The 26,223-nt window shown below is 40.4% G+C and overlaps 3 protein-coding genes across 17 annotated transcripts in view; 1 reads left to right on the top strand and 2 right to left on the bottom strand.

The window, feature by feature from the left end:
- ANAPC10 (anaphase promoting complex subunit 10) overlaps positions 1–4,445 on the bottom strand; it is a 36,427-nt gene extending 31,982 nt beyond the window's left edge. For 2 of the 8 annotated variants that reach the window (XM_088056906.1, XM_088056904.1), the window contains exon 1: positions 2,801–3,065. The gene's annotated coding sequence lies outside the window, so the exon portion shown is untranslated. The other 6 variants (XM_088056909.1, XM_014254777.2, XM_088056907.1 and 3 more) reach the window with 6 other exon arrangements.
- ABCE1 (ATP binding cassette subfamily E member 1) lies at positions 3,369–20,975 on the top strand. 2 transcript variants are annotated; one of them, XM_088056903.1, is made up of 18 exons: positions 3,369–3,384; positions 10,015–10,179; positions 10,489–10,574; positions 11,084–11,181; positions 11,567–11,684; positions 13,591–13,728; positions 13,873–13,942; positions 15,018–15,114; positions 16,064–16,153; positions 16,749–16,870; positions 17,525–17,746; positions 18,167–18,226; positions 18,312–18,370; positions 18,546–18,656; positions 18,746–18,888; positions 18,977–19,099; positions 20,091–20,202; positions 20,446–20,975. In XM_088056903.1, exons 2-18 carry the CDS (start codon positions 10,077–10,079, stop codon positions 20,491–20,493), a joined length of 1,800 nt encoding a protein of 599 aa, XP_087913029.1. In that variant the 5' UTR covers positions 3,369–3,384; positions 10,015–10,076; the 3' UTR covers positions 20,494–20,975. The 2 variants fall into 2 exon arrangements, with proteins under 2 accessions (XP_087913029.1, XP_005525662.1); XM_005525605.3 differs by lacking the exon at positions 3,369–3,384 and adding an exon at positions 4,112–4,194.
- A 1,680-nt stretch (positions 20,976–22,655) lies between these two features.
- The window catches only part of OTUD4 (OTU deubiquitinase 4), a 28,655-nt gene continuing 25,087 nt past the window's right edge, over positions 22,656–26,223 (bottom strand). For all 7 annotated transcript variants that reach the window (XM_014254774.2, XM_005525603.3, XM_088056902.1 and 4 more), the window contains one exon: positions 22,656–25,291. In XM_014254774.2, coding sequence (XP_014110249.1) covers positions 24,065–25,291 — 1,227 coding nt within the window. In that variant the 3' untranslated portion in view covers positions 22,656–24,064. The remainder of the gene's footprint in view (positions 25,292–26,223) is intronic.

The following is a 26,223-nucleotide window of genomic DNA, read 5'->3' on the forward strand; positions in this document are numbered from 1 at the left end:
CTAATAAAATCTTTCTTTGCTTTTTCAGGTTGTGTAAAAACAAGTAATTTTTTTAGAAGGCCTTCTTGACATGTGCTGAAAAATGGAAAGACACACTGCATCTTTAGAAGCATTGGCTGGAAACATCTCTGATTTTCCAATTCAGTTATTCCAAAAGATTATTAAGAGACCGCTGTTTCCTTATTAACAGCGTGAATATATGAATGTCTTAATGACACAATGAAGGCCACATTTCCATTTTGCCATTTTCCACTCTGTGGTTTGTACATCCTTTGATCAAAATAAACAGCAGTTTCCCCCCCCCCCGCCAAAACTCTTTATCCCACATCTTCCTCAGAGAAGTTTTCTCTTTTCCAGAAAACATCCCAGCCCTGTAACAGTCAAGTAACAGTCAATTGAAGATGTTTTAGCAAGCACAGTTTATGAAGAGAGAGAAATAGATTTAAATGGTTGGACAGTCTGCCTTCCCCAACCAAATCAGCCAGGTTGTTCTCAGGGTACCAGCAGAAGACACCTTTGAAAAGTGCACATCTGGAAGCAAACCCTTGTGTAAGCACACAACACACCCAAGAGGAGACAGTGAAGGATACATCATGGGCCTTTCCTACTAAAACTCCATAAAAATCCAAGCTCAAGGAAATCTGCAGATCCCAAAGCAGTTTTCCCCTATTAAAACTTGTAGTTCCACCACGTTGTATGCACAAAATTGTTTAAATACACACATGTAAGGGCCCTTGAGAGAACTGCATATGCCTGAGAGATTCTGTTCATAGAGTTACTTCTCCAGCAAGAGATTTGTGGACACCCAGCCTCAGGTTTCATCAACCTGAAAGTCTTCCTTTAGCATCCAAATCAAGTATCACCTTCTAAAAACAAGCATCTCTTGATCTACAGAGAACTCAAAGACTTGTTAATCACTGGCCTTTATGTAGCAACCCTTCTATTGATGTGAGGGCACTCATCAAATTTGCTCTAAGATTCTTCTTCTCTTTTTTCATAAAGTGTCTATGCCTTTCAAGCTCCCCTAACAATGTTTAATAAACCTAATATTCTTGCACAGTCTAGGTATTCAGCAATAATGTTTAAAAAAATAACCAGACCACTTTAGCTAAGGCCCTTTTTCAGCAGAGTAATCACTTGCCTTGTCTTTATATTTACTCACACTTGTTAATGTGACAAAGCAACACCTGGCTAGTTGAAAGAACATAATTTCTAATTGATATTTGTTTTACTATGCATTACAGTGCTCACATGTATAAATGCCCAGTATTTTTTGGGATACTGTTTGCTGTTCACTGACACCCTCTCCACTAACCAGGCCTTTGATTTTTTATTCCTGTGTTCTATTCTTCCCTCAATTCTTGTTAACTAAGCTTAGTTATGCTGATTATGCTACTGAGATTAGTTACGCTGATTACCAATCTTCTCAAGGAGGTTTTTAATTCCAACCCTTAGATGCACAGGGCTTGCAATCCTTCTAGTTTTGCATTCAACATTACAGGAAACAGTGAAAACAGACTCAAAACTGAACTCTCCGGAAGCACATTTCATGACACCCCTGCTTAAAAGTGAGTTATATCAGCTTCAAAAGCTCTTAAAAAAGATCTCTAAAAAGAATTATTTTTAGAGCACACTTCATTAGCTTGAACAATGGCAGAAATCCTGTAAAATTTAAGACAGACTCCTCATATTCCTTCCTTATTAAGTGCATTGGCTACTGTAAAAACAAAAAAAGTTTGATCCAGACTACTCTTAACAAACCACACTAGAGTATTTTCTGTGTGCACACTGATGTTAATTGTCCTCTACTTACTGACAAATTCCCTTCCCAAGCCACCTCCTCAGAATCCTTCAAGGGATCAGATATCATATGGCGTTTCTTTTTTTTTCTTTTTTTTTTTTTAAAAAAGTATTACTCTGATTACATTCCAATCATATACTTTTATTCAGTTTTAGCAAATATCTGACTACAGCCTTTCCAGGAAAACTGAACAAAGGCTGCAGTGACTACATCAGCATTTTTGCAACACCCATACGACTGTTTTTCCTCTTCTTAAGAGAAGGGAATTTCATGCCTAAGATGCCCTGATTTTCTTAACTGCACTATTCATTTTACTACTCATTTACAAGCTCTTATCACTGCTCTCATTTTCTTTGGCTGGACCCTTGCTCATCTAAGGCCTTTAAAGATCTCAAGATACATCTGAAAACCAGTCACCCACTATGCTTCCTATTTTTTTTAATCAGATGGAAGATTATACAGTAAACATTCCAATTACTAATGTTTAATTAATATTTAATAATGGTACTAAGTGTTCAGCAGCACCCTAGTTCAACTAGCTCACCTGTACATTTGATCCTTCAGATTATTCTGTCAATAAAACTGTAATACACTTATTATTTTTACCCTCCCTCCAGTGCATTGCTTTAAGCCTGTTATTGAAAACTACTAGTTCTTTCATTGTCAAAAATGTACTTCATTAGAAATAAATCTAAAAAAATCTAAAAAAAAATCTAAAAAAAACATTTTAAATAGTTTTGTTGAAGCCCAGACTTTCCAAAGTTACCTGGTAAGGCTACAAGCTGTTCCTTAAAGGAGGCAAGCACATATTTACGAGGAGTAAAAAGTGTAAATATTTAGGTGGAAGCTGTCGTGAAAACCAACAACCAGACGACGAAGCTGCTTTGAAAAACCAACTGGTAGCCATCCCCCCCACGACTTGTTTGTAGTGCTTCCAATCAACATTAATTATAACTGCAACAATTATAAATCGATATAATGAAAATTAACCAGGTTTACCATGCTATATTGCGGCTGTGTCCCCCAGGCCTACAAACCGCTTTAGTATGGGAAATGAAGCAGCAGCACCTACTCACGGCACGGGCCCCGCCGGATCCCAGCCCGGGCTCCGCTCTCCGGCCGCGGGGGCGATGCGAGACCCCCGCGCGTACAGTGGGAGGGACCCAGCTGGGCAGCCCCCAGACCCGGCGCGAACGCGTCGCCTCAGCCAGCCGACCTTCTGCCCGTGCTGGACCTTACTCCTCCTTCTCCTCCCCCCGATAGAGCCCCGGCTCACACCTTTCCCACCTGATCCCGCCGGGAACAGCCGCCGCCACCGCCGCGGAGGGGCCGCAGTGCGCGCGCGCCGCCCCGCCCGCTCCCCCTCAGACGTCGGGGCCGCCCCTCACAGACGCCATGGGCGGGGCGGGGCCGGCGGGAGCGCCGCGTCCCGGCTCCTCCGCTGTGGCAGCGAGCGTGGGACGTGCTCGGTGCTGGCTATGGAACCCGAGTTCCCGAGGTGGGCTCCAGGAAATGCGTCCCCACCGGAAGGAAAACGCGTAGTCCCAGTGTTTCAGATGCAGATGACACGCTGCCCAGGGCAGGTAAAGGCCAGCAAGACCTTGGTGTCGTGGTACCCCTTGTGTGGGAGCCATCCTTGGCTATAATCATTATTGAGGATGGTATCCTTAGTGAGGTGATTTCGGGGCTCCCGAAAGAGAATGGCAGTTCTTCCCGGTGGGAATAAAAGCACGTAGCCCCAGTGTTCCAGGTGCAGAAGACACGCTGCCCGAGGCAGGTAAAGGCTAGCAAGACCATTCTATCTTCACCTTTCTCGTTGTATCAATCCCCGGGCGTATCCGATCTTGGAGCTCAGTTCCTAATGCCGAAACCGCGGTCGTGAAAGGGAATGGCAACACCTTTCCTTGAGAAGAGAAGCACCCGGTCTAACTGTTGCTGCTGCCCGCCACCACCTACCCAGTGGAGGCGGAGGCCAGGGAGACCTTTCTGTCCTGGGAACGCGCCGTGCCGTCCCGGGGGCTCCCCTCGGAGCGCGGCCGCCGCTCGCGGGGCGGGCTCGGGGAGCTCGGCGCCCCGGGACGCCGCGCTCTCTCCGCACGGCCGCGCTCTCGGTCTCCATGGTGAGGAGGGCCGCCTTTCCCTCCCCTGCTATCCCCGGCGAGGGCCGCCCTTCCTCCCCTCCCCTCCTCTGCGTGGCGCGCGCCCAGGCCCCGCCCCGCCGGGCCCGACGGCCATCTTGGCCGGGTGGCGGTGGCGGCGTGAGCACGTTGCGCGCGCGGGCCCGCGCGCGGGATCACCGGAGGCTGCCCCCCTGCCGCGGCGCGAGGGCGCCGCGCGCGCGCGCTCCCACCCCGCCTCCCCCCGGCCCCGCCGCACCCCCCTCAGAACTCCCGGTAAGTTACGCCGGGAGGGAATTCCCACCTTCCCGCACGGGAATGGAGGCGGTAGGAGAAGGGCCCCCCTCCTCATACCGAGCTGCCGGCCTGGCCGCCGCCTCTGGGCTTGGCCTGGGCGGCGGCCTCGCCCGATCCACCGTGGGAGAAGGGTCAGCTCGACCGCGCCCCGCCCGGGCCTCAGGGCCGGAGGCTCCCGGGGATCGGGGGTCGCTGCCGGCGTGGGCACGGCCCGGGCCAGCACTGCCTGCACACGCGGTACGTCATCCCCGGTGCCTCGCGTTTTGTGCCATCCGGGGTCAGAGGGCGCCGTCCCTGCTGCTGCTCCTGGCCGCGGGAATGGCTTCGCTGGGGATGCAGCGCGGGATCCTCGCCTGCTGGCGGTGGCCTGGCTCTGGGAAAGGGAGCCGGCATTTTGCTCCTGTGAAGACCGGGAACTTCCTCCTCGGGGTGGGGGGAAAGCCGTATTTTGCCTTCTTCTGGGGGAAGCTGATACCCACGTGGGTGCTTGTGGGGCGGTGAGGAGATCAAGCCTTCTTGCAGGTGCGATAAGATAGCGGGGTAAGGCCGTTTTCTACGAGGTATGTGTAAAAACAAAAGAAGTAGGCAGGGCTTTTCTCAAGGACCATGGTGGTGTTTCCTGCCTGGAATGCAGTTGGATACTTCACCTGGAAGTTCCTGTGACAGTTTTCACGCCTTAATTTAAGTTTCCCTGCTGTGTTCCTTCCATAAACTGCACTCCTAAACCAGTGGTCGTGAAGTACTTTCATTAGTTTCATTAGATTGCTAATTTATTGGTTTGTTCTCACGAATTTCACTTCATGTTAAGGGGAAATGTTAAAGATTGAGTGATAATTAATACGCCTTAGCACAAGCTAAACACACCCACTCGTTGTGCAGCGTCAGTATATTTGACCATGCGCTTTCATGTTAATATCTTCTTATTCATGTCGTGTCTTCTGAGTAACATAATGATTTAATACAGTAGGGAAATCTGGGGCATGTCTAAACTTCTTTTTTTACATTGCCTCAGTTTCTAAAACAAATGTCAAAACCTTAAGCATAGACTAGTCCTTGTATCATTTACTATTGTTCCTGCTTTGATACTTACAGATGTTGTGATCTCCCATATGCAGTTTGGAAATCTGTTTTGTCTTTCATTTCAATTTTCTTTGCCTATTCCAGTTCTTGGCTTTCTTGTTCTTACTATGGTGTGACTGTATGTAGTCCATCAGCAATGGAATTGAAAGGCAATTCTTGAGCTTGTTTTCAATTGCAGCTGGAAATGCTGCTCATGCTCACTTCTTTCCACAGCATTTCTCTCTGAGGTCTGATGCAGTAATTTTATAAAATGTTTGCTGGTTTTGTGCAAAGTAACTAAAACATGGCACAATTCTGAATCCAGACCTTGCCTTCACATTTTTCATTGAATAGTTTCTGCTTCTGTTTCAGTCTTCATTTACTTTTAATGTTTTAATTTTTCTTTGTTCAAGTCTGAATAATTCAGTGCAATTACAAATGCTTCTCAGTCATAATTTCCTTGATTTAGGGAATTAAAATTTAGCTTTAATGCCTGTGAAAGAAATAATTATTATTAACGCAAGCACATTGCACTTGTTCTACAGATTGTACATTGCTGTTTGCCTTCTGTGACAGATAGCAAGGTCTGCATGTGGGCTGCTTTTTTTTTTTTTTTTGTAATCTGGTGTGTCAGGGTGTGCAGCAGCTGTGTCAGCCTAAGAATGCTGACTTAGAATGCATGTGATAACATGTTCTGTGTTTTATTTTTAGACATGGTTGATTTTTTGTATTAAATGACATAATTTAACATAATGGGCAGCTTTTGGCTTCAATAGATGATACTGGCAGGCTTTTTAGAACTTTTTCTTTTTTTCTCTAGCCAGCATTCTCTCCTTCTTTCACCTGTGTTCTGAAGTCCATTCTGGGAAGATTTTCTAATGCCACACCATCATCATTGACTAATTCAAAACAGCTGTTTACCCTAGTAGTTGGCAGAAAATTTATACTTTCATACTTTGTTTTTTGTTCTGTTCTTCTTGATATGGAAAGGAGAAGCACAGTCATGAAATCAAATGCTTCTGAGTACCTGTTTCTCCTGGTCTTAAAGAGCTGGCTGTGCTGCTCAGTTATTGATACTGTAGCACTGCTGATCTGTGTTCAATGTCCTGAGAGTTCTGCATCTGTTCCTTGGAATCAGACCATCCTATTCCATATGTTAATTTAAATGCCACTCAGCTGACTGGATGTAAATATGTAACTTGAGTTCAGTCTGGTTTTGGACAGTTTATTTACTTCTGAGTTCTAAGTCAATATTATTATTTTCTTTAGTGGACAGTTCTCATTGTAGACATCAACACAGTCCTGGAAATATTGCAGAAGTCAAAGGAGTCAAAAATTTGAAAATAGTTAAGACCACTAGAGAGTTTTGGATAAACTGACACTTCTGTCACATAGATGGAAGCAGAGTGGGAGGAGTGTGCATCTTCATGCTGCTCCATTGCTTCTATTCCCCCCACCACGTACTCTAATAAATGCTTAGTGTACATACTTAGTCCTATGACCCCTTCAAAACTAGTCACCACAGATGGGCATTTTCCCATGTAAGTTAGAATTAGGAAAAAAAATAAACTTGGCTGTTTCATTGCTTACCAACCACAGTCTGATTCAGCTGCAAGTCTGATTCAACTTCGGTCTGATTATCCAGCCAAGACTGTGGAGAGCTTGCTGAGGAGGTTGGCAAGAATTGCCTGTTTCCAGCCTTGGTGTTTGAGAGCAGCCCCATCCCACTCTCCTGCCTTGGAGCTTCAGACTAAACCCCAGCTGGAAGGGTGGGTGGCTATGGGGAGTTGTCCAGGCTGCTCTTGGCACTGCTCAGCAGGAACTTTGAGCAGGGTTTGGGGGGCTGGGGAGGGCGGCCTGCTGAGCCATGGCAGGTTTGGCTTCTGGGGCTCGCCTGTGCAACCTACAGAACTGGTTCGCTGCTGCCTGCAGCTCAGGTGGAAGATCCACAGTTGTCTGTGTTCAGGCCTTGGAGAAAGGGCCATGTTAGGCACTTCCTTTAGGAAAACAGAGAGGGAATGATTCACCCCTCTTCAAATACTTCAAATTCTCTTCACAGTGTAAACTGCAGGATTTTAGTGACAAGCATTGGGATGTCTTCCCAAAGAATGTATCTTTATTTGAAGTAATGACAACGTCCAGTATCTGTCCCCAAGAAGATTACCCTGACTCAAGTACCTTTATAGTCTTCAAAAATAAGGCTTGCAGTTTGTTGTTTTCTGATGTATTAAAGTGAGAACTGCAGACCCATTATTCCGTGCCTGTTGGCCTGGTCTATGGATGCAGTTTCAGTGTTCAGCGTTCAGCCCTACTTTGTCAGTCTGGTTTGGCAATACAGAACTGTTGAATCACTTTAATTTTATTTTTTTTAATATTCGGTCATTTATTTGAAAACATCAGCTGTGTTAATAGGACTTTCTGGCTCAGGAAATTTGAAATAGTAAAGAAAAAAATTAAATATAAGAAGAGACTGCCACAATAAGGTTGTCAGTGTGGCTAATAGTTACATTCATTTATAGGTGGTGAAGAATATCTTTTGATATTAGTTTAAAAATACTTTGGAAACTGAATAAAGGAATAAGACTACCACTTTTAAAAGGAACCACTTAAAATATTTGTACCTGTGGTAGTCCTTAAATCCTTAAATGGATTTAAGGATACAATAATGTCTGCTTTTCTGACCTTTGCTGTTGGCTATCCATCTTCTAGATATTGCAGTGGTATCTGGAGGATTCCTTCCAACTGAAGTTTATAGGGTAGAGTTTAACGTGATAAATGTGCCATGCACCCATTTTATTACTTCTTCCTTCAGGAGTTTGCAAGTCACAACCTTTCTTCATCCAGTAGCCATATGTAGTAAATATAGTCTGTAAACCATTGCAGGATGCCTTGGTTTGGTGAAGCAAAGGTAAGCTGGACGTCCAACAGAAAAAACTTCCTTTAATTAGAAATGTTGGAATCCTTTGGATGCAACTGCACCTTTGCACTGTGTGAAAAACTGAAGTACTTCCAGACGGCTTCCCGGTTATATCATTGAACTTGTGAGACAGCATTGAAATGTTTTCAAACATGCATCATCTGTAGGGCTGCCATCCCTTTATTTAGTGAGATGGAAATGCTTTGTACTTTATGGCATCTATTTTTACAAAAAAAAAAAAAAGTTTGTCATCTGTAATATCTTAAAATCTTCCAAGAGCCTCATAAGTCGGTTGTCTTTGTTCTGGAGCTGGAGGGAGTTGTCCTTAGGTGTGCCTTGTTCATAGGAAGATAAAAGTTATTGTTGTTTTCAGTATTATGAGTGAATACAGTGAAGGAAGTATAAATGTACTGTGTTCCTGAGGGCTTCATCTACATGTCTTTTAAATACTTCCAGGAATGGTGACTCCACCACTGCCCTGAGCTGCCTGTTGCAGTGCTTGTCCGTCCACCTTTCAGCAAAGATAGTTTTCCTAACATCCAATCTAAACCTCCACTGGTGAAATCTGAGGTTGTTTCCTCTTATCCAGTCTCATGTTATTTTGGAGTAGAGCCCCATCCCCCACATTGCTATACCCTCCTTTCAGACAGTTGTAGAAAGTGATAAGGGCTCTCTTGAGCCTCCCTTTCTTGACTAAACACCCTCAGCTCAGCTCCCTCAGCTGTTCCTCAGACCTGTGCTCCAGACCCTTCCCAGCTCCACTGCCCTTCTCTGGGCTCGCTCCAGCACCTCCGTGACTTTATTTAGTGAGGGGCCCAGAACAGGACACAGCACTCCAGGTGAGGCCTCACCAGTGCTGAGAACAGAGGGACAATCCCTGCCCTGCTTCTGCTGGCCACACAATTGCTGATCCAGGCCAGGATGTCATTTGCCTTCTTGGCCACCTGGGCACAGCTGGCTCATGGTCAGTCCCTGTCACCAGCACCCCGAGGTCCTTTTCCATCAGGCAATTTTCCTTACAGTCTGCCCCAGCCTGTGGCACTGCCTGGAGTGCCACATGGGCAGGACTCAGCACTTGGCATTACTGATCCTCAGCCCATGGATCCAGCTTGGCCAGATCCCTTTGCAGAGCCTTTCTATGTTCTTTATAAAGAATTTTACTATTTTATTGAAATCTATTATAGGCATTGATACCACATTAGGAAATGCAGAATGTAACTGTAGTTATTCAAATACTAATGAAACTCAGGATTAAAGAATCAAACATCATCATGAATGTGTCCTTACATTGACTGCTTTACTTTTTATATGCAATTACAGATTTTCACTTTGAAAACTGGTTTACATTTTACACTCTTTTAATCCTTTAATACAGAATATACAGTTTGTAAATGTATATTCTAATCATATCCTTGGAGTAATAGTTGTAGTTACAATTTGACAGTGTGAACAATGGTGCTTTATACAAGACAACTTGTAAAACTAAAATTTGGAGCTGTATAGATTCTTATGTTCTTACTACAGTGTGATTTTTTTGGAAACAAATCCATTTTCAGATACAATCACAATTTTATTTTTACACTGGAAAGATAGTAATGGGATGGAAAGTTGATGTTAAAAATTTGTGCAGTTGTCTACACATCAGTACCCTTGTTATTTGTATCTCTGACTTTGCTCTGTTTGCCACATTGCTTAAAGGAGGAAAAAATAAAATAATTTTGCATTTTTCAACTCTGCACTCCACTAGCAGTAACTTATGATATGTCTGTTCTCTGTGCCGTCAGTAACATGGTCTCTTATGTTTTGGATTTTTTTTCTTTAAGGTCTGGAAGACTCCCACTACTCCTTATAATTGGTGTATGTGTTTAACCCTAAATTGTGCATTATGGCAGACAAATTAACAAGAATTGCAATAGTCAACCATGACAAGTGTAAGCCAAAGAAATGTCGTCAGGAATGCAAGAAGAGTTGTCCTGTGGTTCGAATGGGTAAGAGATACAATGTAACAAAGTATTGAAGCAGTTTGAGATGGTTTAAATCAGTTTTACTAAAAGGAATGAGCTTTTATAACCGATAGATTTTTGTGTATCATTCAGGCTTTTCTTTATTCATAAAGCCTTTAGAAATATCACTAAAAGCATGAACAATTCTTAGTAATAGTGACACTTTTCAAGCCTTTGGATAATCTGAAGCTTCAGTGAACATTTATCAGTTACATGTTCCTCTGTGGAATTTAGTAGGCAGGAATTCTGATTCACCAGAAACTTTACTGACATTATCGTAATTTTTCTCACCAGGAAAACTTTGCATAGAGGTCACATCACAGAGCAAAATAGCATGGATTTCAGAAACTCTTTGTATTGGTTGTGGTATTTGCATCAAGGTAAAAATTAAACTGCTTTATTTAAAGTGCTAAATTTTCCTACTTTTGCTATTATATTTAGTAATGCATACTGTAACTTCAAAAAGCAGTTTTCCTTCCTGGACTAATCAGACCAAGTTAACTTACTGTTTATAGAAAGTGAAGAGCTGCCACTTGACTGAGCTGGTTGGGTTGCAAGGTGTGGGTTTTGTTTGTGGCTTTGTTTTTGCTTGGCTTTGTTTGGGTTTTTTGTTTGTGTCTGTAGATACCTAGCAGCAGAAAGATGTTATTTTGTGAAAGGTGGAAAATATATGCAGTGTGCCTTATTTGTATGGTAGACTAACAGTCTAAGTTGCAGACTATTAATTTGAAAAAAGTGATATAGAACTTCCTTGTCAGTTTGACCATGTAAAGGAAGTTTGGTGGAAGTCCATTTAAAAATGTAAATGCACAGCTGGGTGCAGTACAAAACATAGGCTTTTGTTAATAAATTGTGTGCACTAATAACCTATAATTTATATCAATTCCAGAAATGTCCTTTTGGAGCCTTGTCAATTGTTAACTTACCTAGCAACCTGGAGAAAGAAACAACACATAGATACTGTGCCAATGCCTTCAAACTTCACAGGTATTTTATTTTTCAAATATCAAAGAGACAAAAAATCCAAGTTTTTGATAGTGTAAACATAGTGCACATCAAAGTGTACTTGATTCTTACCCCAGTAGCTTCCTTTTAGAATGTTGATTACATTTTTCTTATTAGAAAGTATTATAATGAAATAAATTAGCATTATCATTTTACAGAGCCCCTATTTAAAAAAAAACTGCCCATAAATATTTCTTATGCTCTTCTATTTTTAAGGAATTTGATATAATTTGGGTTAGATATTTGCAAGTTTACAAAGGCTGTAATAATCAGAGAGTCTGCAAATGTGCTGCAACATTTACTTGACCACTAAATGTTGATGTGTGATGGCATGAATCTAACACAAACTTACCAATATCTTCTACAGGTTGCCTATCCCTCGTCCAGGTGAAGTACTGGGATTAGTTGGAACCAATGGTATTGGAAAATCAACTGCCTTGAAAATTTTAGCAGGAAAACAGAAGCCAAATCTTGGAAAATATGATGTATGTATCAGCAATAAATAGAGTTAGCTTTTTTGATAGTTGTGTTTATATTTTTGGACTGAACATTTTTATCTGTGAGCGTGATAAATTTGTGGGGATGTTGGCACTTTGTCTATTGACAGCCAGTGACCTACCCCACGCAGGACCAATAGTAGAAGGTTATTGCTAACAAAGGCTTTCTTGTAAATTGTGTGTATCTCTCAAGAAAGATAAGGGTACTAATTGTAATTGTAGCTCACAGCAGATAAAAATCAGAGGTAGGTTTCTGTCTTGAAGTCACACTTAAGGGCTTGTTTTGTTTTGTTCTTTTTTTATATACCAGTCTTTAAAAAATGTCAAGATTTTCTCCCTGCATAATTCACCTGTTCCTATCAGGGATTTCCATAGCCCAAGTATTGGAGTTTCCTCTAAGTTACCTTTGTTTTTATCTGAACAGCTCAAGTGTCTATGAGCACTTACCATGTGTCCTTGGGATCTCTTAGGCATTTTTATCTTCGATTCTTTTGAGGAAGATTTCTCATAAAGTATGTTGTTACTGTAAGTTGTGGTTGAGAGTACTTTCCACTGTACACTTGAATACTGAGCTCTGAAAAATCCTTAGTTTCTTCATGTTGCTAGTTACTTAGAAATAAGTAAGAGAGTTTTTGAGAACCAGACATGTTCTTGAAAACAACTTGTAATCTGCTGGTATCCATGGGAATTCATAATCCATTTTCCTTTGTGTTTACTCCAAGTCAAACTCCAGCCAGTGAGCAAAATATTTTACAAGAGCTTCTTTACATAGCACTACTCCAAAGGATGAATACATTGGAGAAGACATAAATAATAACTATTAGGACTCAGCAGTATTTCAGATGCTACTTCCTTATCTTCAGATTGCACAGGGACGATTGAATTCTGATGCACACTTTTGTCCTTCAAGAAGCACTTGTAAGGACAAGTGTGTTCAAACTTTCTTCAGCAGTTGCTTTACCTGAAAAAGTAATGTTTAAATAAACTGCTCATTTCATGGCTGCTACCTAAAGCTGCAAAGAAATAATAATTCCCCAGCTACATTTTACATTGTCTTTCAAGTTTGGTTTATATTATTTTGTGGACTTCTTGTTTCAGGTGTTAGTATTGCAGAAATAGCAAAACTTTTGACTTTCTGAATGTGTACTTAATTGAATTACCATGCTTCCAAAATCAGACTTTGCTGTGAAGGAGCCATATCAGTATGACCACAGAAACACGTGGTATGAATTGAATCTTCCATGTTGCTTCTGCTCTAAAACTGATGAAGCATTTCCTCTGTGTATTTGCTTGGTTTGGAAATACGACTGTGTCAGTCTGATTCCATACTGTTTATCATCAAAGTAATTAACTCAGCACCCCTCAGAGTAGTACAGTTTGCACTTTTTCCTGGGTGATTGCTCTGAGCAGTTCCTTTTATTTTCAGTTTGTCATTTTTTCCTTTGTTTTCTCCTTCTGTTTCCTTTGAAATGTTTGCTAGAAGCAGAGAAAATTACCAGATTTGTTGCATCTTCTGTGCAAGTTTGTGCTTTTATCATTCCAGTCCTTTTCCTTTTCCTTTGGATTAGCTGTATCAGATTGATTAGTCTAACCACATTTATTATCTATGCTGTCATTTTCCCCATGAAGTTGTTTCAGTTTAGTAGCTTCTTAACTGTGCAAAATTTTTTTTTTTTTTTGAAAGCTAGTGAAACCTGGGAAAAAAGGTCTCTAAACTTTGTTTTTAGAATGTTTTTTGGGATTTCTTTGGTGTGTTATTGTAGTGGTTTTGGGTAAAACCAGCACAGTTATCTTACAAGCAGTGTATTTGCCTTATTGATTTGAATTTAAAATTAGGGGTTCTTACTATGTTTTTAAAAGGTATAAGTAAACCCAGGCTTTAATTTTGTCACAGGATCCACCTGACTGGCAAGAAATTTTGACTTACTTCCGAGGATCTGAATTACAAAATTATTTTACCAAGATCCTGGAAGATGACCTTAAAGCTATCATTAAACCTCAGTACGTGGACCAGATCCCTAAAGCTGCAAAGGTGAGACATTCCGTGAGTTAATAGAAGGCTGTGAGCTTCTTCTGTAATACTTCCCATGTGTTTAAAGGTTTTATTGAGCAGCATAATTCAGAACTGTCTGAAATTTTTAATGTTGGTTGGGTTTCTTTATTATTTATCATGCAGGGAACAGTGGGATCAATTCTGGATAGGAAGGATGAAACTAAGACACAAACTGTTGTATGTCAGCAGCTTGGTAAGTAATTTTGTACAATCAAATTTTAAAGCATTTGAGAAGTTCATATTTATGGAAACAATCAAGTTACCATAATGTGATAGAACATGTAAATTATACCAACTCAAAAAAAAAAGGAAAAGTAAAGATGCTTTAGTGTAAAGCCCACGGCAAGCTGTAATATGAATAACACAAATAATACTTTCTGGTGGCAAACTAGCTGATACATGCTAGTTAACAATCTAATCCAGTTTCTGTTTCATAGTAAAAAGTGCTTATTTTTAAATCTGGAAAAATTCCATCTAACATCTCCTGTTCTTGCTTGCTCACGAATGTGGCAAAATCTGAGCATCCCCCTGGGAGAACCACTGCATGTAAAAAATATTATCCTAATATATCACACTCCCCACAAATCTTGTATGTATCTAATTTTAGTGGGAGTAACACTGACTTCTGAGATTAATAAAATTAATAAGAATATCTGCATAGTCCAACCCTAGTAATGTTTTGTAGGTGTTTTGTATTTAGTTGTTACTAAATTTAGTTGTTGCTAAATTCACAATGGGATTTTTTTTGGTGGAACTGAATAGTGAAGGTGGGGCTGCCATTCTGCCACCAAGAACATGGGCTTTGAGTCCCACTTAATTTATTCAAACTATTCTTGAAATGTGGTGTTCATTAAACTGCTTAGAAAATACCTGCTTCACCCATGTGCTGTAAGGTTTGAGGGACTTGATTTTCCTGAAAATCAGAGCTCTTCAGCCAAGTCTGACAAGAAACACTTTCAGAACTGGTATAGTTTCTTTTTAGGGCCAGAAATCTTTACCAAGTATTAGGTGGAAGAAGAAATAGAATTTAGTCCTTCTGGATGATAAGAAGCAGCCATGCTTAATAACTAATGCTGCAGGAAAATCATAACTTGCTGTGATTTAGTATTAGCAGTATGATACTGATGCTGTATAAAGTGAATGCTTATTCTCCTTCAGTTTTCTTTTCATCTCTGTAGAATGTTTGCTATGTTTATACATGTTTCTATAAGTAATAAAAATATGTTCTTTTGGTTATAACATACCTAAAATTAACCACTTATTTGCAGACTTAACACACCTGAAAGAAAGGAATGTTGAGGACCTTTCAGGAGGAGAACTTCAGAGATTTGCTTGTGCAGTTGTTTGCATTCAGAAGGCTGATATGTATGTTTAATTTACTTCTGTTACACATTACTTCTAATAATCTGTCTCAGAATATGGTCCTCAAATTTACACTTATTCTTAACAATAATACTTCTGTTTGAAATATTGAAAACTATTTAAGAATTATTAAATGATGTTTAAAAAATATTAAAAAAACAGCTTTTGGCAACTCATCAGCTGAAAGCCATGTTTACTTCATATGTAATCTCTGGATTCTGTATACTTTTATTTATCTGAGTGGAAATAGCTGATTTCAGAAGCTGGTGTTAGATTTCCGCATCATAACCTCTTCCTAATCCCACCTAAATGTATCCTGTTGGACAGCACACCTCCCTTAGCCTCTCTGAATGAGAAAGGCGCAGCTGCTTCTCCACCTCCTGGAAATTGAGTCCCTCCTCTCCTGTCTTGCAAGCAGGAAATTTCTGCCTAATCTTTGTTGTTTCCTGACTCCTTGGGACCAAGACAGCAAGATCAGAGGAGTTTAGTGTTTTGGCTTTTTTTGTTTTCATGAATTTTTGATTGGTTGGTTTTGTTCTGCTTGGGCTGTTGTTTTTTGTTTGGTGTGAATTTCAAGTGGTTTTCCTTGTTCAGTTTTCTATTTTTGGAAGATGTCCTTCTTGCAGTCTTCTAAAATATTGTTGGACTTTTCAGTTCATGTTAAATTTAAGGTAACTTTGAGTGAGTGCATGGGAATCCTAAATGCTGATTCTTGTAACTTTTGATAACTTTGTCACAACTTTTGGGAAAGTAATACTTAACTGACTTTCACATGACAGTCTGTAGAGAATGAAGGCAGGTATGCACAGTTCTCATTTTTTGTCTTGCTTTCTCAGTAAAAATAATGATAATTTTTTATTTCCATGTATTTAATGGTTGAAATGCTGATATTATGTTTGAATAAGTAGAAAGCTTGCATTCACTAAGACTTCATTTTTCCTTTTGGGATTAGCTTCATGTTTGATGAACCTTCCAGCTACTTGGATGTCAAGCAGCGTTTGAAGGCTGCCATTACTATTCGATCCCTAATAAACCCTGACAGGTAAATACAAGCTTCAAATGTTTTTCCAGACTATAACAATGCATGATTGCTTACAGAGGGAAGAAATACCCAGTCCATCCTCTCAGAAGTGCTCACTTCTCAGTATGGTACACTAACAAATGTTTCAGATATTCCAAGTCAGTAATGTTTTATTATTTTGCATTTTGGAAGCTTATTTCCTGTAATTTCTTGTCTCATTTCAGAATTTTGTAATAAGGGTGGGAGAATACTGGTAGTTGCTTTTCACCTGAATATTGCTGCTTCATCTCTTTCTCACAAAGATTTTTTCTTCTTAAATGTGATAAGTATTTTTCACTTAAATCAATCAACATCCTTCCACTTACTGTACATAAAGAAGTTGCCAGTTTACACTGAAGATGGACTTCCAATTTATCATTCATGAATTTATTGGACAGTTTAAAAAATGTTTGTGAGAGATTTGAACTCTCTCCTTTTTTTAGTATAAAGTGAAGAAACCATATTAACTAAAAATCATGTTGATAACTCCTGTTGATGCAAGACTAGAGTAAGAAAAAAAGGAAGAAAAATGTTTTACATTGAAGTAAAAAAGCATTTCTTTGGCTCTGTTTTTCAGGTACATTATTGTTGTAGAGCATGATCTAAGTGTGTTAGATTATCTCTCTGACTTTATCTGCTGCCTGTATGGTGTGCCAAGTGCTTATGGTGTTGTTACCATGCCTTTCAGCGTAAGAGAAGGTAATTCTTGTCATATTTCTCTGTTTAAACATCCCCAAAAGAGACAGCAAAATGGCAAATGGCAGTTGTTTGCTATATAAATGTCCTCTTCCTGTTACAGTTCAGCAATGAAAAAACTTGATTTTTTGCAGAATTTCTGTGTTGCATGATACTAAATTTGTAACTCAACCCAAAAGCCTTCATTATGAAATGCCCTTTTTCTCTTGCAATGGACATAATTTTGATGCTTGCAGGTGTTTTGTAAACAGTGGAGTTACACAAAAGACCCTATAAGCAGTAGAGAAAGGGCAGGAGAGAGGTTGCTCAGTACAGAGGTGTGTAAGTGTTCAGCTGAATTAACCCTGTTTGTAGTACTGAGACTCAGTGAAAACTGGCTTTGACAGAATGGGCCTGACAGCAGGAGTTCCTTTAAACTCCACACACATCACTAACAGTGGGTTTTCAGGAAGAGCTGCTCCAGCCATTCTGGTTTTTTTCATTCAATTTGCATAATGTGCACACCTTAAACGAGGAGGTCTTGTTGCTTCTTTTAACATAGCATTTAAAATCCAGCATTCTCTTTACCTGAATGGAATTTACAGCCAGGAATTGAAATTCATCTTGTTCTACTTTGTTACAGACCTCTTTTAATGATCTTTTTTCCTCCCATTATAGGCATAAATATTTTCCTAGATGGCTATGTTCCAACAGAAAATCTAAGGTTTCGAGATGCATCTCTGGTATTTAAAGTAGCTGAAACAGCTAATGAAGAAGAGGTTAAAAAGATGTGTATGTACAAGTATCCAGGAATGAAAAAAAAGATGGGAGAATTTGAACTATCCATAGTAGCTGGAGAATTCACCGACTCTGAAATTATGGTGATGTTAGGGGAAAATGGTAAGTGCAATTTGTGTTGGAAACTGCTTCTCCAGCCCTGAATATGCTCCCTTCTTCATTTAGGGAGCCAGGTTTCAAAATTACTGGGTTTGAGTCAGATTGAGCTGCTTGTTTCCTGGTGAAGACACCACAGCATGAGTCCCCTGACTGGGGAGAACATGAAGTTACTGAGTGTTAACAGTGCCACCGTGTTTGCCTGTTACCCCATTTAAAAACACAGGTGGCAGTTTTAAGATGTCACTTCCATTTGAAAAAGCAAGTAGTAGCAAACGCTGGAAGTTAATATAGGAATTCTCAAAGCAGTCTAATTTTAAAATGTATTCTTTATTAAATAGTCTTTGCTGTTGTTGTTCTATCAGTGACTTAATTGTTAGAGGTTTAAATTACTAAAAAGTGATTAATGTGTAACTTGTATTTTAGGAACTGGCAAAACAACATTTATCCGAATGCTTGCGGGAAGACTTACACCTGACGAAGGAGGTAATGTGTTACACCCAAGCTGAAACCTATTTTAAGGATACTGGAAATTTTCTTTTTTTACATGATTAATTTTGTCTTTTTATAGGTGAGGTTCCAGTCCTAAATGTTAGTTACAAACCACAGAAAATCAGCCCTAAATCTACGGTACATTTCAGTCTTATTTATTAAGTATCGTGTCTGCTGCAGAATGCACAGATGGAAATTCTTTTATGCCTATTTTATATCTATATCTATTTTAGATAGATACTTTGTTTTATTCTGTTTCTGCTTGTTTTCTTGTGGTGCATAAAACTGAATAGCAGCATTTTCCTTTTGCTAGGGAAGTGTCCGTCAGCTGCTGCACGAGAAGATCAGAGATGCCTATACACACCCCCAGTTTGTAACTGACGTGATGAAACCTCTTCAGATAGAAAACATCATTGACCAGGAGGTATTAATTTCTTGAATCAACATCCTCATTGTCTTAACTCTCCACCTGTTCCTGAACTAAGCATGGCCTTGTTTCCCCCACACCACCAGGTTCAGACGCTGTCTGGTGGTGAGTTGCAGCGTGTGGCATTAGCTCTTTGTCTGGGTAAACCTGCAGATGTTTATCTGATTGATGAGCCCTCAGCATATCTGGACTCTGAACAGCGTCTGATGGCTGCCAGAGTCATTAAACGGTGAGTACACATGGTGGGCAAGGAACTGAAATTTGCAGTAGTATTATGTTGAGTTCACATTACTGTCTCTTCTTTCTCCTCATTTCAGTTTCATTCTCCATGCTAAAAAAACAGCTTTTGTGGTAGAACATGATTTTATCATGGCTACATATCTTGCTGATCGTGTGATTGTTTTTGATGGCATTCCTTCCAAGAACACACTGGCAAACAGGTGAGAGATTCTTTGGGATTACTAAACAAGATTATTATCTCTGCCTACAGAAATTTAATATGCATCCATGGCTGTCTCAAGGGTTCTGACTTTTGTTTTGAATCGTGGAACAGAAAATGGGATTGATCCTCACTTACAGGCTGCCTTAAACCAGAGTTGGGGCAGGGTTGGGGAACATAACCAAGCCCTCAAGAACTAGATCAGCCTTAAGCAACTGCATGATGGCTAAATTACAGTTGGAAGAGACCAAGGAATGAGAAAAGTACTAACTGTAAACTACCCTTCTCAAAATAACTTTCAGATGTATTAAAAGAAAGCAGCGTACTAATGGTACCTGTATGCAGATGTACTGAAGGGCAAGTCTTGATGCCAGCATTACCAGTAGTGTGCATTGTTTTACTCCTTCAGAGCTGTCCCTTTTGATGTCTGCTTTTGTTCCTGTAAATAATTTCATGTAGATTACAGAGACTTTTTGATGAGCAGCCTTATCAGAAACCAGGCTTTTAGAACAGTGAGTACTTGGCACAAGCCAGATGAAGTAAATACATTGGTCTGCCATGTGTCTGCAATCCTCTGCCACCCTGGCTTTGGTGGTATTCTCCCCAGAACACACATGTTGGAATTCAAAAATCAAAATCATTCACTCATACTTGAGAAAGCAATGTTATGATCTTTGTTAGATTTGTGAATGGTGCAAGTGTTGGAGGTTTTTTCCTTGAATATAGGTAAGTGTGCCAGCACACTCGTGTAGATACAAAATAAAAAGAAAGTAAAAGTCACAGCTGGAAGCCACAATGAGATACTACTCTCATCTTTCAGCAGCTTCTGAGACAGGGTTCAACTAGAAATGTAGCACTTCATGTTATGTCAAATACAGCTCACATTTGCATTTCCAGACCTGAGTGAGCTTAGGACAGAGATCAAAGTTGCCTGTAATCGTATGATAGAAAACTTCTAAAAATGTAGCTAAAATATTCTTCTCTCTCAACAGTCCACAGACTCTTTTGGCTGGAATGAATAAGTTTTTATCTCAGCTTGAAATCACTTTTAGAAGAGACCCCAACAATTACAGACCAAGAATAAACAAACTTAATTCCATCAAGGTAAGAGAGGAACATCTTTACAGTACAGGAGCCGTGATTGTTTAATATGAAACCAGATTTTAAAATATGGAACAAAATGAAGATTGACAGGGCAGTTCTGCTGTGCTGGAAAAACAGCAAGTGTAAACTAGGAAGAGGAATAAGGGAAGCAGACCAGAGTTTAGATAAGTGTCTTTTATTTAGTTATGTTCAAGTCTGCCAAAGACTACTTCAAGTAATGGTGACCTTTTTTCTCTTCCCAAGGACGTGGAACAAAAGAAGAGTGGAAACTACTTCTTCCTGGATGACTAAATATTGAATCCCAGCATCTTTTTAACTGGGATCCAGACATGCACATTGAAATCTAAACAGCTGTGATGAGATGGCTCAGATCAGGTTTTAGAACAATTAATCTTTTGGAGCTTAAAATCTCTTGCTGCATTTAACATGAGACAGTAGCAGTAAACATCCTAGTCTGAGTAAAACTGCCACTTTGTATATTTTGGTGACACAGCCCTATTTTCAGTGTAATAATTTCAAAATAGACCACCTTGAAATTGTGCAAATGGGTCTTCTGATTTTTCAAAATTTAAGGGAGGTTTTCAATTCAATATATCCTACTCATGTACCAAGTACTGACTGAACTTCCTCATTTTAAAATAAATCTTTGAAGCTGTTTTCTGTATAAGAGGAAAGTTTACTAAGAATGTTACGCTACAGGAGTGACTCCTTTTAAAAAGGTTAAATCTCTCTGGCTGAGGGTTTCAAAAATAAAATATCCACCTAACTTACAACTCTTCTGTGACACTGCAGAATTTCTTCAATTACTTTTTTCAGAAGCATGTATATTTATATAATCTCACACACCCTTTTCTCACATTGTAGCACACATAGAAGATGCAGTACAAAGAGTGTAAAAGAAGGTAGCTACACCTTTTTTTAATCATCTGTCCCTGTGCATGTTCTTAGACCTAGTGAGATGAAAATAATCAGTGAAATAATCTAAAAGAAATATATGGCTAAGATGCAGAAGTTACTTTTCCCTAAAGTAAAAGTATTGATCCTTACTATGAAAAAAAAGAAATTAACTTAAAAAACCTTGTTAAAAACTTACTTCCATATACATGAAAGTCCTTCAGGGAATCATTTAAAGGAAGGTTTAAAAGTTCCTGCTTACTTAAACAGACACAAAAACAACTTTCAGCTATGTATCTTAAAAGGAAGGGTATTTTTCATTAAACATTTGTCTGCCTTTACTGGCATGTGATAAACACCATGACAAAACATGGCTTTGTCCCTTGTTTACATTTTTGCCCCAGAAGCGACAGAAAGAAGTTGGGATTTTCTGTGATTTGCCATTCTGTGTGTTAGTATCATGGTTATTTCAGAACTCTGGCAGTACTGAGTACTGTATATACAAACTGCCTCCCTCTGTCTTGTAACAGCAGTGCACCTGTACCACACCTGCAGAGTACAGTGCTTTCCCTAAAGAAGCAGAAGTATTGAATACATCCTTACACAACCACCCTGATCAGACAGAAACTTCAAAAAGCTGACTAAACTTGTTCTCCTCTGTACAGCTTAACTCCCTTTGGACTGATGTTGTGTGATCTTCTCTATCAGTTGTAATAAGGATAAGGGTAAAGATGTGTTTCAGCTGTGTATCACAGCTCATTACATACTAAATCTTACATATGTTAACAGGATAATCCTGCAATCTAAAACATCTTGCCCCAGGCCAGAGGTTGGGCCAGTCAGTCTACTTCAGCAAGAGAGGAAACCAGACTTACTTGATCAGCATTGGAGAAATTCTATCTGCACCTTCCAGTCCTTCACTGTCCTAGAGTAGCAAGGCCGTGTAGGCCCAGCTGAAAGAAGCTGGCTTTTGAAAGCAAATTCTAAAAGCACATCCCTCCCAGTTACTGCCATGCCTCTCTTCCCCAGCGTTTCCCCATAAATTTCTGCAGGAAGCGTTACCACCTTCATTCTTGCAACAAAGCTTGTGATGAACTACCTGCTTTAGGAGAGGATGATTAGATCAGTGACTGCTGCACAAATTTCGGTTGTCTACAAAAGCTGGAGTTGAGAGTTTAAAATGCATCAGTAAACTCAACAAGCAGCCCTCTACATTTTTGAACGGAGCTGAAATAAACAGAGAATCACAATGGTAACAACAGTTAAATCCCTCAGAGCTTGTTCTCTACCTGAAAACGTGAAGATTGCCTCTTTTGAAATCCTGAATACATTTCTGAATGAAAAAGTATTTAGATTTTAAAAAGAAAAACCAAAAAGCTTCCAGCATGACCCCTACCCCTACAAACAAGAACTCCAAATTAAGTTTATGGCTTCTTTTTGTTCGCTGCTTGCCAGATCCTATTCATCGTTCTGCTGCTTACTACACCTGCTCTGTAACAACACTTCATTGAATGCCATTGCAAAAGGTTTAAATACATGAATATAATTTAGAAAGCAAGTGAAAAGACAAAACATTTATTTTAATTAGGGTTTTATACATAGCATGCATCTGAAAACAAACTCTTTATCATGTAACTATCACTCTGGTTTCTGCACCAAGGGTGTACAATCTCAGACACAATGAATGGGTACCATCACCTACACTACTGTATACAGAGATATAAAAATATACACAACAGTTCAATTTTACAGAGCAACAGAGCTGAGTGAATACTGTGCACACTGCACTCTCCGAGCCTGGACAGCTGAACATCCAGACTGCAAAGGCAACAGGAACACTGGAGATCGTAACCGGGCTCAGAAGAAACAGCATCAGAACTCTGACACAGTGTAAAAATATAAGGCAGAAGCCACTTTCTTCTGAATTGTAGGGAAGAGCAGAGCACACTGAGACTCTCCATTCTTGCTTTTAAAAGTAGTTCCAGCAAGGAGTTGTACATGCAAAACATCAACAGTGCAACAACAAAGGAATACTGAACAGTAGCTCAATCGTACAAACTTAAAAAAACGTAACACGTACTTTATGCATCTCCTCACAAAATATCTAGGATTTGTCAGTGCATTAGTGTTAAAGTGGCATTAAAAAAATTTCTGCTATTATAACAGATGCAGAATTATTTTGGAAATGCATAGCATCTACATTTTTATTGTCTTTGTAATTATTCAGTTGGCATAGGCACCATTCTAGTCACACCAGCATTAAGAAGAATTCATGGTGGAAACAGCCATTCTTATCAGTTCATACACAGGTATTCTTGACTGCTTGTCTTGATTTTGATTTCAACAAATAAATGCTTTTTAAAATTCAAAAATATACCCTATGATTATGAAAAGAACTATATACAACATACCTAAGACACAGGGTTAGCTGGCTGCCATACGTGTAACACACAAGAGAAACATTCAAGTTTGACAGATATTTTTTCTTTTTGAGATGAAAGGCCTTTGGGTTGGAAGCATATCAGAGACAACAGTGCAGTAGGCTGAGAATTCCTTTAGCTCAGTTCAGAACTAAGGCATTGAATGATAAAATATACATTTATATTTGGTGCAATGTTACTGTCAATTTTAGAATCTAGATCACATCAAATGCTGTCATTTGTCACTCTAGTAAACGCACATACCCATCCTCTATCACAAACGCAAACCTTTTGGGGAAAAAAAATAACCCAATACTAAACCTATTTTTTTTTCCTAATTTGACATTGAAGAAAAACTGCTAAGCCAAACAAACTCTAGAATCCCCCCAAAAAACCTATGTAGGACTTGACATCCTCCTAGTCTTTACTTGCCACAGATTAGCCAAAAATTAAACGTATCATTGAACTTCACTAAAAAGAAATTAAGATTTTAAACTGCTACTTCAAATTACTTTTTGCTTCTTAAATTTTCCAATTATCCACTCATTTTATGCTTGCTGCCCCCTCTGATTATCTCCCAGTGTTGCCCTTCTCCTGTCGTTTCTATATGGCTGCCCTCTAAAGTTTCTCTGATACTGGTAGCCGTCATCTCTGCTTCTGCTGGGTGGTCCTTTCCAGGCGTCCTCATTTCTTTGGAACTGGTATCCTCCCCTGCTGGAATAACCTCTGTCAGGTCTGGGCCTTCTGCCTCCTCCATAAGTCTGGTTATAGAACTGCTTGGATCTGCCACTCCTCAACATGTCGGAAACCTCAGTGTCATCTTCAGAGCTCTCTTCCCTCGTTCTCTGGACCCTGCTTTCCGTCTGCACGTTCCCAGCACCCTTGGATTCTCTCCCTTTAGCAGGCTTCTCCTTCCGACCAGGAGTGCCAGGTTTCAGTTCGGTTTTGGGAGGTTCTGCCAGCAGTGGCTGCGTGCTGGGCCCTGCCGTTGGCCTCTCTGGGCCCTGTGTCTGCGGAGGGCGATTCTGCTGCCCATCTGCTTTCTGCTTAGAAGCAGCCGATGGACAGGTTTGCTCCAGCTGAGGTGCCCTGGCTGAAGCATCTTTCGGAGTCCCTGCAGCAGCCACTGGGAATGGGACGGTGTTGGAGCCGCTGCCAGTGTTGCTCTTCTGGAGCTGCTCTGCACAGTTCACTCCAGGAACTGGAGGGCTGCATTCTTTGCCCACGTACATGCTGGCAGAGGTGCCAACTGCTGCCTCTTTATCCTCAGGTGACAAGACAACATTAGGTCTTGCTACTGAATTCTCAATGAAACCCTGAACTGGGTACCCATACCAGAAGTGAGGAAAAAAAGGAGGTGCTATTGGAACAGCTCCTAGAAAGTGATTGTGTCCAAAGGGCGGCTGTGGGAACATATTCTTCCCTCTCAGGGACTCCTCGTAGTTCGCATGAAGAGCTTGCGCTGGATTCTCTGGTTCAACACAGACCTGTCCTTGACTTTCTGTCACCTGAGCTGAAGGTATGATCAGAGGCAGTGATGGAGATCTGTCAACCTGTGGAATCTGACCATTGGACCTGGCCTCGGTCTGGACAGCAAAGTGCCTGTTTGGTCGAGCGGTTTCGTTTTCGTTCTGAGTGGGAGCAGCCTCCTGGAACCAGGGGTTGTGCGGATACACAGGAAGGGACACATTTGGGTACATTCTACAAGCAGCTAAATAGGCCTGGTGCAGGGGGTACAGGTAAGAATGGGGTGCCCACATGGGACAACTGTATGCCTGCAAGACAGCAGGAGGGAAAAAAAAATCAGTTATTTGGTCTTTTGAATGTTCAGACAGACATAAAAGCACACCAGTCATTTACCATTTTGAAACAGTTATTTATAGGAGATAAAAGTTAATTTTCTTTACAGTGACTGCCCTCAGTTCTAAATCCTATGACTCTAGGATGGTGTTCTTATTTTTTGTTTTCCTTCCAAATGCAGTTGAAATGGTCAACAGTTATTCAATTTCTATATGGTTAAAGACAAAGTTTGACACAGTAAGTCAAACTAGCTATGTGTCTGAAGAGAAACATTTCAAACTAATTTTCCAAAATCACACTTAATTATTGGCAATTATTCTACTGGCAACTTATTTATATTGGCAAGTTATTCTACTAGACCTCACTTTGCAAAGGCCACAGCACTGAAGTTATCCACCTCAGATCATGACCCTTTCCCTTTTCCCTACCTCCATCTTAATGAACTGGACTCTGTAAACAGTCCCTGGAGCAAACCATCCTGAAAAGCCTAGACAGACCGCCTCTGCAGGAGCCCCTCCCCTCTAAATGTGCAGTGGAAGGGTGTGGGCAGGGCAGGGTCTGGAGCAGAGCAGCAGACAGACAATGCAGAGAGTATTTCCCGGGCCTGCTGTACCCTGAGACACCAGTGGAGCAGCACAGCTGCTAGAACATAGGCTGGGACCAGCAGATGGTGCTGAAGTACCAAAACGGCAGGCTAGATCCTAATAATCCACAGTAGCAGTAAGGAGAGTCCCAAGACTGTTAGCTTAGGAAACTCAAGCTGTTTAAATGCATTGTGGTGACACTTGCTAATTAACAACTTACGGATTTCCTATTAAGCACAGAGACTTATATTAGGCAGAGGTATCAAATTAACATTGGAAACAGTGCTGAATATTCCCTCTTTCCATTGCCCAGACACCAAAGA

The sequence above is a fragment of the Pseudopodoces humilis genome, chromosome 6, assembly GCF_049639895.1.
Source record: "Pseudopodoces humilis isolate 2021_Gansu_Grassland_sample_001 chromosome 6, ASM4963989v1, whole genome shotgun sequence".
NCBI lineage: Eukaryota > Metazoa > Chordata > Aves > Passeriformes > Paridae > Pseudopodoces > Pseudopodoces humilis.